This window comes from Xiphophorus hellerii, chromosome 4 (assembly GCF_003331165.1).
Source record: "Xiphophorus hellerii strain 12219 chromosome 4, Xiphophorus_hellerii-4.1, whole genome shotgun sequence".
Lineage (NCBI taxonomy): Eukaryota > Metazoa > Chordata > Actinopteri > Cyprinodontiformes > Poeciliidae > Xiphophorus > Xiphophorus hellerii.
Genome location: NC_045675.1, coordinates 29,914,908 through 29,929,669, shown reverse-complemented (window position 1 = coordinate 29,929,669; position 14,762 = coordinate 29,914,908). Strand labels below are relative to the sequence as shown.

The 14,762-nt window shown below is 37.5% G+C and overlaps 2 protein-coding genes and 1 non-coding gene across 5 annotated transcripts in view; 2 read left to right on the top strand and 1 right to left on the bottom strand.

The window, feature by feature from the left end:
• Nucleotides 1–1,997, bottom strand: part of phkb (phosphorylase kinase, beta) — a 110,702-nt gene extending 108,705 nt beyond the window's left edge. For 2 of the 3 annotated variants that reach the window (XM_032560742.1, XM_032560741.1), the window contains exon 1: nt 1,880–1,979. In XM_032560742.1, coding sequence (XP_032416633.1) covers nt 1,880–1,943 — 64 coding nt within the window. In that variant the 5' untranslated portion in view covers nt 1,944–1,979. Of the gene's footprint in view, nt 1–273; nt 392–1,879 lie in introns of all 3 variants that reach the window. The other variant, XM_032560743.1, reaches the window with a different exon arrangement.
• A 393-nt stretch (nt 1,998–2,390) lies between these two features.
• The window catches only part of itfg1 (integrin alpha FG-GAP repeat containing 1), a 170,352-nt gene continuing 157,980 nt past the window's right edge, over nt 2,391–14,762 (top strand). The window contains exons 1-6 of the mRNA XM_032560744.1: nt 2,391–2,641; nt 3,533–3,617; nt 3,770–3,900; nt 7,592–7,649; nt 7,756–7,833; nt 7,940–8,034. Coding sequence (XP_032416635.1) covers nt 2,431–2,641; nt 3,533–3,617; nt 3,770–3,900; nt 7,592–7,649; nt 7,756–7,833; nt 7,940–8,034 — 658 coding nt within the window. The 5' untranslated portion in view covers nt 2,391–2,430. The remainder of the gene's footprint in view (nt 2,642–3,532; nt 3,618–3,769; nt 3,901–7,591; nt 7,650–7,755; nt 7,834–7,939; nt 8,035–14,762) is intronic.
• trnad-guc (transfer RNA aspartic acid (anticodon GUC)) lies at nt 14,566–14,637 on the top strand. The gene has a single exon. It is a non-coding gene; the product is annotated as a tRNA-Asp (tRNA).

The window sequence follows — 14,762 nt, the reverse complement described above, 5'->3', positions numbered from 1 at the left end:
TTCTACTGCACCTCTCTAGCTTTTCTATTAAACATATTTCTTAATAATTAATTGCCATCCATCAAGAATTAAGATTTAAATTCGATTAAATTAGGAGAACAAGCTGCTGTGGGCATATTGCTTAATGACGTGGAAAAATGAACCCAGTCAGTTTTACCATTAAACAAGCAAGACATGGAAAACCATCCAAGGATCTAAAAGATTTCTGAATGCATTTCCTGTCCGCTCTGGCTTTGTGCATAACTCTGACCCATATTCACTCCTGCTACTTACCGAGTCTGTGAACTTCTCGACGGGGCTGGGCAACCGCAGCCATTGAGACAGCCATGCTCAAAAGGTGAAATTAAGGCCAACCGTCTCTCTTTTTCTCTCTCTCAGCTAAATCAGAAATCTACAGCAATTCACAGGAAGCAGTTAGTAGCAGAGCGTTAGACTTGACACATGCGCCAATCAACAATGAATTACATTTAGAGGCATGATGATGAACAACATGCAGAGAATCACAGAACATATTAACAATGACTTGCAAAATTATTCATTCCCACTGATTATATAAACATAGATATATATATATCTTTTTTTTTTCTTTTCAGATTTTATTACACAAAAACCATAAACTTCAGTGTATTTTAGTGGAATATTATGTGGCCGACCAACACAATATCAACTGTTTCTTAATTTTTCCCCCGAAATTAGTAATCTGAAAAGTACGGTGTTCAGCCTTATTTACTTCGATAGTCCTAAATAAAATCCAGAGCATCAAACTTATTTTAGAAGTTTACATTTTTTGTATATCAGTATAAACACAGCTGTTCCATTAAGTTTTGGGGGGGTTATTTGAGAACATTAATGAACAAACAGGATCATAAAGACCAAGCCAAATACTTCAGACTGGGGCATAGGCCAGGCAACGACCCAAAGTGAGCCCCTAGTTCTAAATCCTTTCTGACTGCACTTGGCCATTCTGATTTTGCAAAGATGTATCACTACAAAATTTAGTCTCTGAATGTGCAAAGCTGGTTGAGACATAACTCTAAAGACTAGGCTGCAGGTAATGCTTTATTTTACTTTAAAAATAAAACTAAAAAAATCCTGGGGACTGTCTATAAAAAGCACAAATAACTCTTCAGGTTTTTTGTAAAGAAGAAAAAAAAAACTATCTATCTCATCTACTACTTTCTATCGCTTATAAAATGCACCGAAATGTTTGGTTGTAACATGAAGAAAGGGCTTTGAATACTTTTACAGAAGTCATTTGGTGAACTACATAAAACACAATCTACTCTACAATGATGATGTAATTATGAACGTAGACAATAACTGTAATTAAATCACTTATTGAAGCTGTTCAATTACAGTAATTTTGAGATGCTTTCTATAAAGCTGGACCAACTTTAGTAAATTACCCATATACACGAGAAGGACGCAGGAAAGGATCTGAATACAGTTAAAAGCTAAACAGGTCACCTTTTTATAAGTGTAACTTTTAAGAGTTTTGTCCCAATAAGAGACAAAAGTACATTTTTACTCTCGCATCGTTTCTCGCAAACTCTTTAAAACTAAACAACCTTCAGCATTTAAGAGGCCCAGCAGGTTTGTGCACAATGACTCCATCACGACAAGGCAGCGCAGGAGCAGAACGTTTTGCTGAGGAGTCCCAGCGAACCGAGATCCTCCTAAAATAGCGCCAGAGCTTGGCTCGTGAAAACCCCTGACCTTTCCTGCTTGTACCATCACCTCGGATCTGAACAGGTTGAGAGTACAAACAGACCAGAGTCAGGCCCGAGGTTGCCGGACTTTCGCAAACAAGCTGCAGCAGAGCAGACACCGCCGGGGCGCGCCATACAACGTGAGATCGTGCAAAGTAAATGAGTCAGACCTGATCTCTTCGATCGGGCTTTGAATTCCAAGAGTTTCCATCCGACATCTGCCAGACTCGCCATGTTTACTCTCAGTCAATTCCGCCAGGACTTAACAGCGTTTCTGCTTTGTGCCCTTCAAAGTAAAACGTTTATGGCTGTGATTTACAGTCAAGATGAGAATAACTTACATTTTAGTGAGTTTGGAGGAAAAGTGACAAATTAAGTATTTTATGGTATAAAAAAAATATTAGGTTTGGTTTTAAATGTTCCGTTTTAAGAAGGAAATGCATTTATTTTGAAGAGCGACAGCAACACTTCCCTCGCTACCGTTCTCCAGCTTCAAACACCTGTCATCTGTCAGGCTATCAGTTTGCACGACATTGACGTAAATAATATAGTCATTTTATTTAAAAAATGGCTTACTCTTTGATTTTAAGGAAACTAACTAATGATAAAATAATAATAATACAAACAATCTATACAGATCTTTTGAAGAATACTTATTGTATTCAGAAGACGGTTGTGTTCCTTCCAGCCGTAAAGCGGTGTGCCGTATTCCGGTTGGTGGATGTTGTGGAGCTGCACTTGTACCAGGATGCGGATGTTTACATTAAAGACCTTTTTAATAACGTTTTTGTTACTTTTATTGGAACAACGAGGCATCTTTGCTCTTCAAGATGTAACTGTGGAGCTGTTCGGGACCAACAAGTATGGGACGGTGGCGGCGTTTGGTGACTTCAACTCGGATAAACAGACTGACATCTTTGTCATCAGAGAGCGTATGTAATGCTGCTGTCACTAGCGACCTGGCACACAGCTAGTCAGATAAATATACATGTACTTTTATAGTGATAAAAATAAATTGTCGGCCGATGTGTTTTTGTTTCATGAGTATTAATTTTCGAGGAGAAAAACGTACCTTGTCAAATGTAAACTTTCTTATTTAGTTAGTTTAAAAAAATTACTACAAAATATATACTTTTTACAGCCGTAAATGCGCAGGTGGCGCATTTACAGCTGGTAAATTAATTTTGACCTCATTAAGCTGCACTTTGACCTGCCTTCTTGCGAAAATGGGCAATACAAGTAAACTGTTATTGGTCATTTTTCAAGACGCTGGCACAGAAGAAGATGCAAACTGTTGTTGTTTTGGGCCATTTAAGCTTTGATAATCAAAGCTGAGGCTCTCTGGACCTAACTCAGCAACAGAACCTTTGATCCTGTTCTGAATAAAACACAGAAAACAGCAGAGAACTTTAAAATTCACCTGAAACACTTCTAGATTATTATTTTTTTGTGAGAAAAAAAAAGAACAGGAAATATAAATAGCAAAAACTTCAACTCGTGTTTACATATAAACAGTTATTGATTACTACGTTTTACTACACCATAGATGCCAGTCATGCAAGTTTTCGTCTCATCTAGCACAAATAATAAAAAAAAATTGATGGGAGTGTAAATGACATTTTAAAATAACTAGCATTGCAATGATTATGTTTGATTTAAAATTGGTTTTATCCACTTTTTAAGTAGTTGAAATCTGTAGAACTTTACTTCATATCAAGTATTTTTGAATATTCGTCAATGACAGGCTGCTTGTCCATACCAGAGGTTTGTTGTGGTGGGTAACAGATCTGTTTTAATTCTGTGTTATTTTCCAACTTTTGCAGAATCTGAGGTAGTGATTTTCTTGGCTGACTCCAAGTCTCCTTACTTCAAGCCCAAAGTTAACATCACCAAGGGCATGTTGCCAGGGTAATTATTCTCAGAAATAACATCTTTTTGGTTTGCTTTTGTATAAGTGGTACATTCAATCTTTCTGTCTGCTGTATGCATGCAGTTTACTTTAGTGATGAGGCAAATTTGGCCACTGGCTATCATCTCAGTACCCCTCTTTCCTTTTCCAGGGACAAAACTATCACCAGTGTTGTTCCTGGAGATTATGATGGAGACTCTCAGATGGATGTCCTTCTGACAACTCAGGACAAATCTTCAAATACATCAGTTTTCATTTTCTGGGGAAACAACCACACATTAGGTAAATATTAACAATAAATGGTAGCTTAGATCGAATTCACTCTTCTTTCTGTTTCTTTTCTAGTTTCTTTTTTTTCCAAAATGAATGTTATAAATACAGAAGAGTGAAATGTGTTTTTGCCGTCTTATGCTTTTCTTCAGTTTTTGCTTTTTCCGTTAGTCACAGTTTGATTTTTCACATCATAAAAAGTGTTAATTTTGGAAAAATATGATCTAAATAATAATAAAAAGACAGTTTTCAAATTATTGTCCTTTTTATCAAGGGGAAAGAAACTAATAAAGTCTTCTACTATGTGAAAAAAGTAGCTAGTTTTCCTGCGTTTAGCAGGAATCAAGGGTTTCCGATAACTGGCAATGAATCTTTAACATCACTACTCAGTATGAAGAGCATTTCTAAGGTCATATTATATTACCGAGATTATATTGAAGTCCAGACTTTGTCTAGGCCACTCCAAAACCTAATATTGTTGGGGTTTTTAGTCATTTGCTAATGTGCTTTGGCTCATTCTCCTGCTGTATAACCAAAGTGGAATTGGGATAATATTGCTGGACTTTCCTCCTGAAGGATGTTCTGGTAGAAAGCAAAATTTGTGATTCCATCAGTTATGGTAAGTCGTCCAAATCTTGAGGAAGCAAAGCGGCCTCTAACCCTCACTCTGCCAGCACTGAGTTTGACTGTCAGTGTGATGATCTGTTTCTGAGATGCTTTCCTAGTTTTAGGTCAGACTTAACACGACTCACACGTTCCATAAAAGTTCATCTTTTGTTTCGTCAGTCCGCAGAATATTTACCCAACAGTCTTGAGGGTCAACATGATGTATTTTGGTAAACTTAACATAAGTTTTGATGATCCTTTGGATTAGCAGTTTTAGCTTTGAATTTCTCCCATCACTTCAACTTAGCCCTGTCTCTTATTATTAAACAATGAACCTTGACATAAACTGACTAGCTTGAGGTCTGCAGAGCTTTGGATGTTGTTTTAGACTTCCTGGTGATAACGGGGTTGTTGTGCAGTTGGTTCAAGTTTGATTGAACAACCTCTCCTATGAAGGTTCACCACTGCTGGAGTTTTTTTCTCTGGTTCTGAATTTTTGGTTTGCTGGTCTCCCAAAGTTTAAAAATGGCTTTGTAACCCCTTCCAACCTTCAGTAACTCTGTTTTTATACTACTTTTTCTTTTAGATGACGTGATGCTTTTTGAGACCTTTCAGGTGTTGGGGAGCTTTCCAGAAAAATACTTTAATCAGAGTTAATTTATGATTTAAGAAGGGACAATAACTTGTCTCCAGGTTTGGATGCCCTTTTGTTCACCTTGTTGAATGAAATCATAATTTGAAACCTTGTTGTTTTTTTTTATTTTTATTTTTTATTATTCCACTTAGGTTATTGTTGTCTAACAGTAACTTTTGAGGTCTGATAGAAAAGCAAAAGCAGAAGATGTCCTTAAGGGGGTAAACACTTTTCCACCTCCTCACTTAATGTATTTAGTTGAAATACTGTATATTGTGAGCAATTGCATGTTTTTGTAGAACTGAAGCCACTGATAGAAACCGTTCTTATCATGCTTTTTATGGCAGATTGTTTCTAGTATCCAATAAATGACTCGGCACTGTAAATAGCTGAATGTTTTATGCATGTTTCCAAATCTCTCAGATCCAGTATTTATGTTTCAGTTGTGTTGTTAATGCAGTAAGTGTAAACAGCTTGTGTTTCCATATTGTTGAGACAAATCCAGTTTTTTGATTTCCCCCTGATTTTCTTCATTGTTGTTTTAACGTAGTCATTCTTCAGCGTGAAAATAAATCACATCTTTAAGCAGAACTGGATTCTCTACAGCCCTGATCAAAGCATTGAGAGGAGAAAAACGATTCTCCCGTCTGGTGTTCATATTTTATGCTGCTGGATCGTATTCGGGTTAAAAGTTGAGCGCCAAATGCAAAAAAAAGTTCAAAGACAAAACAAACAACTTAGTTAATTTATTAAAAATCAAATTTAGACTGGAACACGGTGCTTGTTATCTAGTCAGAGGTTTAAGACTATTTAAAAATCATCTTTAAAAAAAGCCTAAAATGAAATGAAACCTAAAAGTGTGGAAATTCTTGACTGGTGACAATGTAGAGCAGGGCTGTCAAACCCATTTTCATTTTGGGCCACATCAAGATCAAGAATGTATTTAAATGGCCAGTTGTGGTAGACAGTATTGATAAAACTACCTATTAACGATCTGTTAAAATGTGAATAAACAGCTGTCTTTGCATTTGATGAAAACCACTGGAAATTTAAAAATATCAAACATCTTTTCACATTCATGTGATTTGGGAGAATACAGGGTGTCCACACATCCTTAAAAAATCTTAAATTCATGTATTTAAGGCATTAAGTTGTCTTAAATTAATTAAAAAATATAAAGTTTGACATAAATACTCTTATATTTTATTATGGTCATTAAGTAAGTTTTAATGACCATAATGAAAGAAAATTTTGGGGATTTTCTGTCAGGCTAAAATTTGAGTCACACTTGGACATCTTTTTTGCCTTCAGTACTTGAGGTTGTCATTAAAAAGCTGCTAATATACCCTTGCTAGCTAGCTAGCTTTTTAAAATGTCTTTTATAGGTAAGTGTAAATGTATGACCAATTGACAGGATGACATTTGTTTGTGCTACCGGCTTGCTTCTCTTGCCAACCCATAAGAGCCAGCAGGATCCCCCATTCGTCCCCTATATTAACAGATCTTTTGGTTTTAAATTTCATTCAAGCTGGCATTTAAAAGGTCTTAAAAAGTCATAAATTTGACGTGCTGAAACAAGTGCAGGTGCCTTGGCTGTGATTTAATTGATAAAATAATTTTTAAGCACACTGTTATCTCAAAGGTTTTATTTCTAGAGACTACATAAAAACATCTGGCAGGCCGGATCTGATGCATGTGATGTAGAGAAACCAGTTTAGAGCAAACAGAAATGTTTTCAGGGATGATTGCCTTCCGTCAAGAGTTTTGCCCCTTGCATCTTGTCAACATGTCCTACTCTGCTTGATGCCTCTGCACAACCAGAAGCTTCCTTCTTCTGTTGAATAAATTGATTTTCCTTCACTCTGCTGTGTAGAAAGTAGAACATTCTTGTCATGCCAGTGACAATGGAAACTTTCACAAGAGTCTGTAATAATTTACTCTTTAGAAAATCTGAATTTCTTTCACCTTTTCGTGTCCCATGCTTGGCAGAGTCCAAAGGGGCAAATTTTTAGAGTGGGAGGAAACATATTTTGTTCTTTAAGATGCCATCTAATGGATTTTGGGCCACAGTCGGCATCAGTAAGGGCTTTGACTTAGATTTGGGATTTGCCTGTGTCTTCCTGGAAACCCCACTGGATCTGCTGGATCAGTTCAGGACCTTTTATTCACCTTGCAAGAGATCTTAGTTGTGCAGCTCAGCAGTCCTCGGGAAAATCTTTTTTCCCTGTGCTATCTGGGGTTCATGAGAGAGAATATCTGACAACAAAAGGACATAAAACTCAAATGTCTGCTCACATGCTGCCTTTTAGGGCCATAGATTAGAATGGTTTAAGTTTAAGTGTAGTTTTCAATCATCTGTCTGTTGCCTTTCTCCTGTTTAAGTCTCATTTTACCAGTCAGACTCTGCTGCCTTTCTGTTCACCTTTGTAACTCATGACTGCCTTCTTTGTTCCTTTCCTGCAGAAATCTCTAAGCGGTATACCCTGAATTTCACCTTAACAGATCAGCCTCTTGTTATGGAGTAAGTATTAGTTTCAAGGTTTTTTCAGATACATTATGCTGTGAATATTTTAAATACTAATTGCAGGAATATACTAATGTCCCTAATGGGTTTTTCTTTCCCACAGTTTCAATGGCGACATGATTCCAGATGTCTTCGGGGTGACCACGCCTCCCCAAACTGTAGTCTGTTATCTTACCAAAAGGTGAAAGTAATACCTTTCAAAATGCACATTTCTTGGCTTTGTCATTAACTGCTACTCGCTAATTTATTCAGAATAATATAGAATCATGTTTCCCCCAACACTTTAGGATTCAAGAGTGCAGGAATGATTTTAATAAATCAATCAGAATGCGCACTCCTCACTCTAATGCTTTCATTGACCTCGACAAGGACTTCACTGCTGGTGAGTAACATATCGTTTATCAAGTTCCTAATAAGAAAATGATGAAAAATGTGTTTTGTTTGACAGCTCAAACCAACTACTTTATGTTTGTCGGCTAGAGAAGCTGAATGAATGGTAGTGGAAACATACAATGCTGCACTTTTCCTCACCCGATCAGTGTTTAAGTTTTCTTTCTTGGGTACTTATCATGTTTATTATTATTTTGTTTTAAAACAGTGACTGTAAAAGCATCTGATTCTGTGGTCGTATTCCTAAAGCAGCCCTGATCATCACACAGTTGTAACCAGAGCATTTCAGTAATAGATACTGACAGCTCCAAAATTACACCAAGACTGACTACAGGCAGAAACCATTACTACATCTGCCTGTGAGTGCTGTTTTCTATTAGACTGGTGATGACAGTGCCACAGCCAAATTGGAGTTTTTGTTTTCAGATGAGCTTAAAATTGATTCTTGGACAACTTGCATCACTAAAGAAATAAAAACACAAATTGTTTATCAGATTTTGCTAAGGACTTCAACATGTGAATGTCGATTCATTACATAGATTTTAACATGTTAAGATTTTTTTGATTAAAATCCTTTTTTTTTTAGCTTATACAAGGTTCAGAAGGGAGCCATTGTGGTGTTACAAACAGGTTTTTCAAAGGTTTTAGTTTGTTTCACACAGTACAGTGTGAAAGCGAACTGCAGCAGCTGAAAATGTGACAAATGTTGCAACTTTGGTCCTCAATCAAACCGAGTCTACCAGACTACCAGGTGTGAAAACACTTACACCATTCTTCCTCGGAAAACTGTTCAGGTTCTCAGGTTGCATGTGGATTGCCTTTGAAGAGCCCTTTTCAAGTCCTGCCACAAATTCTCTGCAGGATTTAGCCCTGGGCTTTGACTGGGTCACTCCAGAACATCCACCTTGTTGTCTTCAAACCCTCTCTGTGCAGCTTTAGTTTGGCACTTTGTGTTGTTAACTCGACAGAAGTCAAATGTACTCCAAAGTAGATGGAAACTGCATTCGTTTCACCTTGTCCATGTGCTTAGAAGCATCACCAAAGCATGACGCTGCCACTTCCGTGCTTCACACTGGGAATGGTGTGTTGGTGGCGATGTACATTTGCTGTCCGCTGTTTTTTATTTTGTAGAAATCCATTTTCACTTTGACAGTAAGGGGATTTTTATCCTTTTTTCTTTTTAGTCAAAAAAGTCACATTTTGATGATCATGATTGATTTGCAAAAAGCAATAAAAATGGTAAAACATTCGAGGGGTGGAATACTTTTTATAGATTTTTATGGTACAATTTGTACCTATATGTACCAATCAGTAGAGCAGGGGGATCTTTGTGGTATATCTATAACTTTTTATGAGCAGTCAGCCCTTTTTACGTTGCATTGGACAAATGTGTAGCCGAGACATGAGAAAATTAATTGGAGAAATCTGGGAAACAAAAAAAAAACTGCACATCTGGTGGGTTTTTACTCCTGGCTGCTGCTGTTTGTGAGGGGTGGCTTACAGAGTGCAGGAAGAAAAAAAAAGTGAGAGAGAAAAGTAGGCAGGAAGCAATGGAGCGATGAATCTCAGCTGGAAAGGAGAGATGGTTTGAAAGAAAAGGATGGCTGGAAAGATAAGAGGGATGTGAGGGGGGGGATGAGCTTTTAGAAAGGCTCAGTTCACTGTATGTGGAGGCCACCTGTTCCTCTAAGCGCTACCGGCTGGAGCGTCACAGAATGGAGCAGGCAGAGCTTGAGTCCCTAAGATGGGCAGGTTTGTTCTTGTCAGCTGGTTCTCCCTTCATTGGATGATGAGAATGTTTGCTATGCTGCTGAAAAAAAACCCCTGACAGTTAAGTTTTAGATGTAGATTTCAGTAGTAAGAATATAGTCCCCAGATTATATGTTGAAAACAAATTCATATCATTCTTCTCAGATTCTTATCTGCACCAACCTTTGCCATGTTTCCTGTTTTTTTCTTTTTACATCTCTAGCCTTTTTATTTTTTTAGTCTATCAAAGGAAATACAAACACTGAAGTAAATACTCTGACAAAAGCTGGAAAGGTTCAAGAGATAGTCGCAGCCTTCACCCAGAGGTACTGTCTTACAGCTGCTTTGTGTTTTACCTGCTGGGTATTAAATGTTGTACCTTCATTTTTTGATTGACATATCTTTTTGCACGAAAATGTGGTTGCCTATCAGGATTCCTTACATAGAAGCTGTAGGACTGAATTAATTTCTCCTATTATGCTTGAAGCCACATACTAGTAGTTAGTTTTTTAAAAAGTTAAAGTGAGAACAGCCCACAACCACTCTTAAAATGAGAGCTCTCACATAAGAAGAAACATCTGGGTCATGAAGTTTCTGTGTTGACAGCGTTTCTTTTTTTGTGTGTGCAAATCCTGCTGGGATAAAAGGAGTAGGCGGCCTAAAATATAGACATCTTTATAAATTAATCTGCATGGATATGTTAATTACCAGCAAGTCAAAGCCGGCACAGAAAGCATCCCACCGAAACTAAACAGAGAGTCAATTGATATTTGTTATTTTAAAGCTTTTCAATTGCTTTGACCCTTTACCAGTGCAAATCTTTATCTTGTGATTTTATTCAGTGTTTCTAGGGGGAAACGGACGGCGATCCCCATCCGACCAAACAGAGAAGCAACACACTCTGGTCTTTTACTGGTGCCACTTAAGAACAGGAAGGGCGGTTTCACTGCAGTGTCAGGACTCCAATCCTGGTCCGCTCAGTGCCATCACTGTAAACAGTTTCGTAATGGTATATTGGCTGACCCCACTATATCAGCAGTTCCAGCTAAGGAAGGAAAAAAAAAAAACTGGAATTGTTTCCTGGCTAATGTCATGGCCTCATTTAGCCTGCTTATTGGTCTCTCTGGCCAAGCAACCTGGCGGTGACAGTGACATATAGCATGCGGCCCATAATCTTTTCATAGTGTCATCTTTTGGCAGCCATTACCTCTAACAGCAATATATTCATATCAGATTAGTGTTTTTTTCGCCCTTTCTTTTACTGCCAGTTAATTTGTGTTTGTCAAACAAATCAAGAGACTTTAGACCTTAATAAACCTCGTTGATTGTCTTGTTTTTCGACAAACACTTCCTGAAACACTTGAAAACCAAATGGGTGTAATAACACTTTGCAACTGCCTGATGGTTGGACAACTTAAATAACAGATTACAAAACAATGAATGTCTTTGTTGTTGAGCTCATCTGTCTAATTATTCAACAATTTAGCAGCAAAAAGGGATTTTTGAATTGAGATCATTGCTGTCTTTGTCGATTATATGGTTTTCGATTAAAATGCAATTATATGCGATTAGTTACAGACCCTGCAATTAACGTGATTCAAAATTTTAATCGAGTCCCACCACTAGATTAAAACCATGATATACATTAATATTGGTAACTGGCCTTCTCCTGTTATATTCAGGAAGCATCCCCCTATTTAGGTCTGTCATTTGAAGAGCATTATTATGGCTCCAGGCATCACATCACGTGTCTGAAGAGAATCTGTGGAGCAGGAGTCTACCAGCAGCTTGATTAGAAACTTTGTTGAGAGAAAATGTTGTAATTGCATAGTACTTATAGATGGTATTTTGTGAGAAAGGCATGCACAAAGACAACAATACTGGCATAAGGATTCATTGCTAGGCAACAGGGATGGTAATTCTCTGCAGCATCCAATTAAACTACCTCTGTGTTGAAGTGGCTTGTTGATTGTCTGACTAATATCACAGGGGTGGTGGGAGAAGAGAACAGATTTGCCACCTAACAAGGCTGGCCGAGAAGAACAGTTGCTTGTTCATAAATTATGTTTACATTTTACAGGGCACTGTAGCAGAAATTTTAGTTTAGCTGCTCCCCATCAGAACATGCTTTGCAGTAATAGTAATAGTCTAACTTCGCATGTTGTTTTGCCTTTTCTGAATTGTGGAGAATCTTAAGCGTTGCTAGCTTGGTGGGCTTTCAGTGTTGTTTTACTTCAACCTTCACGTCAAAACCTGTTCAAACATGTGTCTGTCTTTTTCTATTTCTAAAGATTTTCTTTCAATTTCACACATCCTGCATATCACCTGTTTCTTGCAAAAAGGTATTTTTTCTTTTTGTATACTTATAATATTTACCGTGAACTGTCAAGAGGCCACAGTTTCAGAGTTTTGCCTTTTGCAATTGGGTTAGAAATGAACATCAAGATATTTGAACACTGTTGTTTGCTAACTGAGTCAGAATTGTCCCAACTCACATCTCAAATGATTAGATTCTCTTCTTCCAGATCTAATCCTTAGCATATTACACATATTGCTACTACTACTAGTATATGAAAATGAAGAGAAACAATAATTTTTTTTCTACTGCTAAAATAGTAGAATATATTCATTATAATTTCATAGTCTCCTATGGTGTTCCACAAGGTTCAGAGTTCGGTCGAGTTTTAAACATCCTGTAAATACTCTCGTTGAGTGATGTCATTAGGAAACACCATGTAAATTTCACTGATAACTGATGCAATCAAGATTTATTCATCCATTATACCAGGTGATTCCTACCACTTCCTTAGCTTATGGGCAAGAAAATGGAGTTTCCCCTGAACTCCAACTAATCTGAGGTTGTCTGCCCATAAAAGGCTCCAGGACTCAGTAGCCATCCATATTCTTACACTGGTGAGAATGTGGCTGCAATATGTGGCAGGCTAAAATATCTCAAAGGCTGAGCATTAAAACTGTGTATTAATGTTTGACAACTTGGGTGCATTTTTGCTTTTCTTTTATCATAATTAGTAAGTAACCGGGACTTGCATTTCATTTGCCATTTTGTTGTTTTAGAGATATTTTCGTGAATGATGCACTGTATGCAAGGTCATTGTAGTTTTACCAAAAGGAGTGAACCATCATGGCTTTGTGCTGTTATAATGGACACTGCTTTTGATGGCGATAGTCAGTGATACTTGAGGTACTCAGACTTGTGAATCCACACCACATTCCTGTCTATGAAATGAGCTGATATGAGCTTGTTACCGTAGCTTCTGAGAGGAGTTTCTATTTACGCAGAAGTGTTCAGCATATAGGAAGTGTCATGAGCAAAATAGGCTAGCTAATGTGTGCGGGGGTGTCCGTGTGTGTGTTTTGGACATAATCCTCCCTATAGCTACTGCACCTACGTTGTTCCCTGTAATGGTTTTAGAAGATTAGCTCTTCCGGGAATAGCATTGCTCCATTCTGTGCGTGTGTGTTTTTTCCATGTTTGTGAATGAGCCGTTTTGATGGATCGGGGTGGAAGACACAATGTGGAGTAGGGCAACATATTGGCTTAGAGATGGATTTATTCTGTGGAGCTCAACACTTTGTTCTTGGCCTCGATTCAGTATTTTATCTGTGTGTGTGGGTGTGTGGGCGTGTGTGTGTGGGTGGGTGTGTGTGTGTGCATATCAAAACCAGCATCAGGGTGTTGGGGACAGTTTAATAATGGTGTTGCTCAAGCTTGTGTGGGATTAGTTGGGCTGTTATAGCTATTGAAGCTTACATAATTATGTTTGCATTGATTTATATCTGTGTGTAGGTGTGTAATGTGTAGTGTATCTGTTTAACAGCATTCATTCTTTATTGTTGTACCACAGTAACAAGTAGGGATGATCTGAATTAGCAGTTCTGAGTTTTTAGCTCTGGCCTGCTCCTCCTAACACACATAAATGCTTGTAATAAAATGATTTTTATAGATTTATAGCTTTTATGAACTGGAGAAAGAATCTTTTTTTTTGAGTCTTTGACCTGCTGATCAGTGGTCAGAGCTGATGAAGAAACAGTTGGTTGACTGGTTTGATGCTTTGAGCTGCAGAATTTAAATAGTGTCCATACTGGGAAGGTTTTAAAATCTAAATAAAATGTTTGGGATTTCTCTATAATTATTTATCATGCAGAATATGCTTCATTGATCTGTTTTTTAAGTGCAACCTTCTGAAGCTTTCTTAAGACTGTTTAGAAGCTGGTGACTTTGTTCTTGCATCCATTCTGTTAAAATGCCAAACTTTACAGCAAATATAAAAAAAATCCACCTTTAGCCTGTTACAGTACTAAAAGTTCTAAATATTTTTGGTTTTGATACTTTTTTTTTAGTTGTGTTGCACCACAGTTTTACAACACAGCAAGAAGGACCAAAGTCCAAATCCCACCTATGGCTTTTATATGTGGAGATTTCCTTTAGGCCAAAAATTATGCATATTTGGCTAACTGGCCACTCTCAATTTGACATAAACCATCATGGCTGAGTGTATTGTGCCTCTTTGTTGCCTTGTGTCTTACGATCTGTTCAGGATGTACTCTTTATTTTACAGATTGATTGCAGATGATAGACGTCTGCCACCTCGTGATCCTGCAAATAAACCAGGTTTAGAAAGAGGATGAATACTTTTCATTTTCCTTTTATAACTTTAATCCTTCTATTCATATTTAAATAAAACATTTTTTAACCAGTTCACTGAAATTCATTAAGCAATAACACCCAGCTGTCTAGCCAGCCAACTTATACTCCTCGTTAGTATAGTGGTGAGTATCCCCGCCTGTCACGCGGGAGACCGGGGTTCGATTCCCCTACGGGGAGTGAAGTTTGTTTCAGGTCCCTCTTGAAAATGAGATCTAGATCTCAACGGGGTTTACCTGATTAAATAAAGAATTATATAAGTGGCTAAAGCTTAGAACTCTGTATTTAGAAAGTATTTGTTGTTC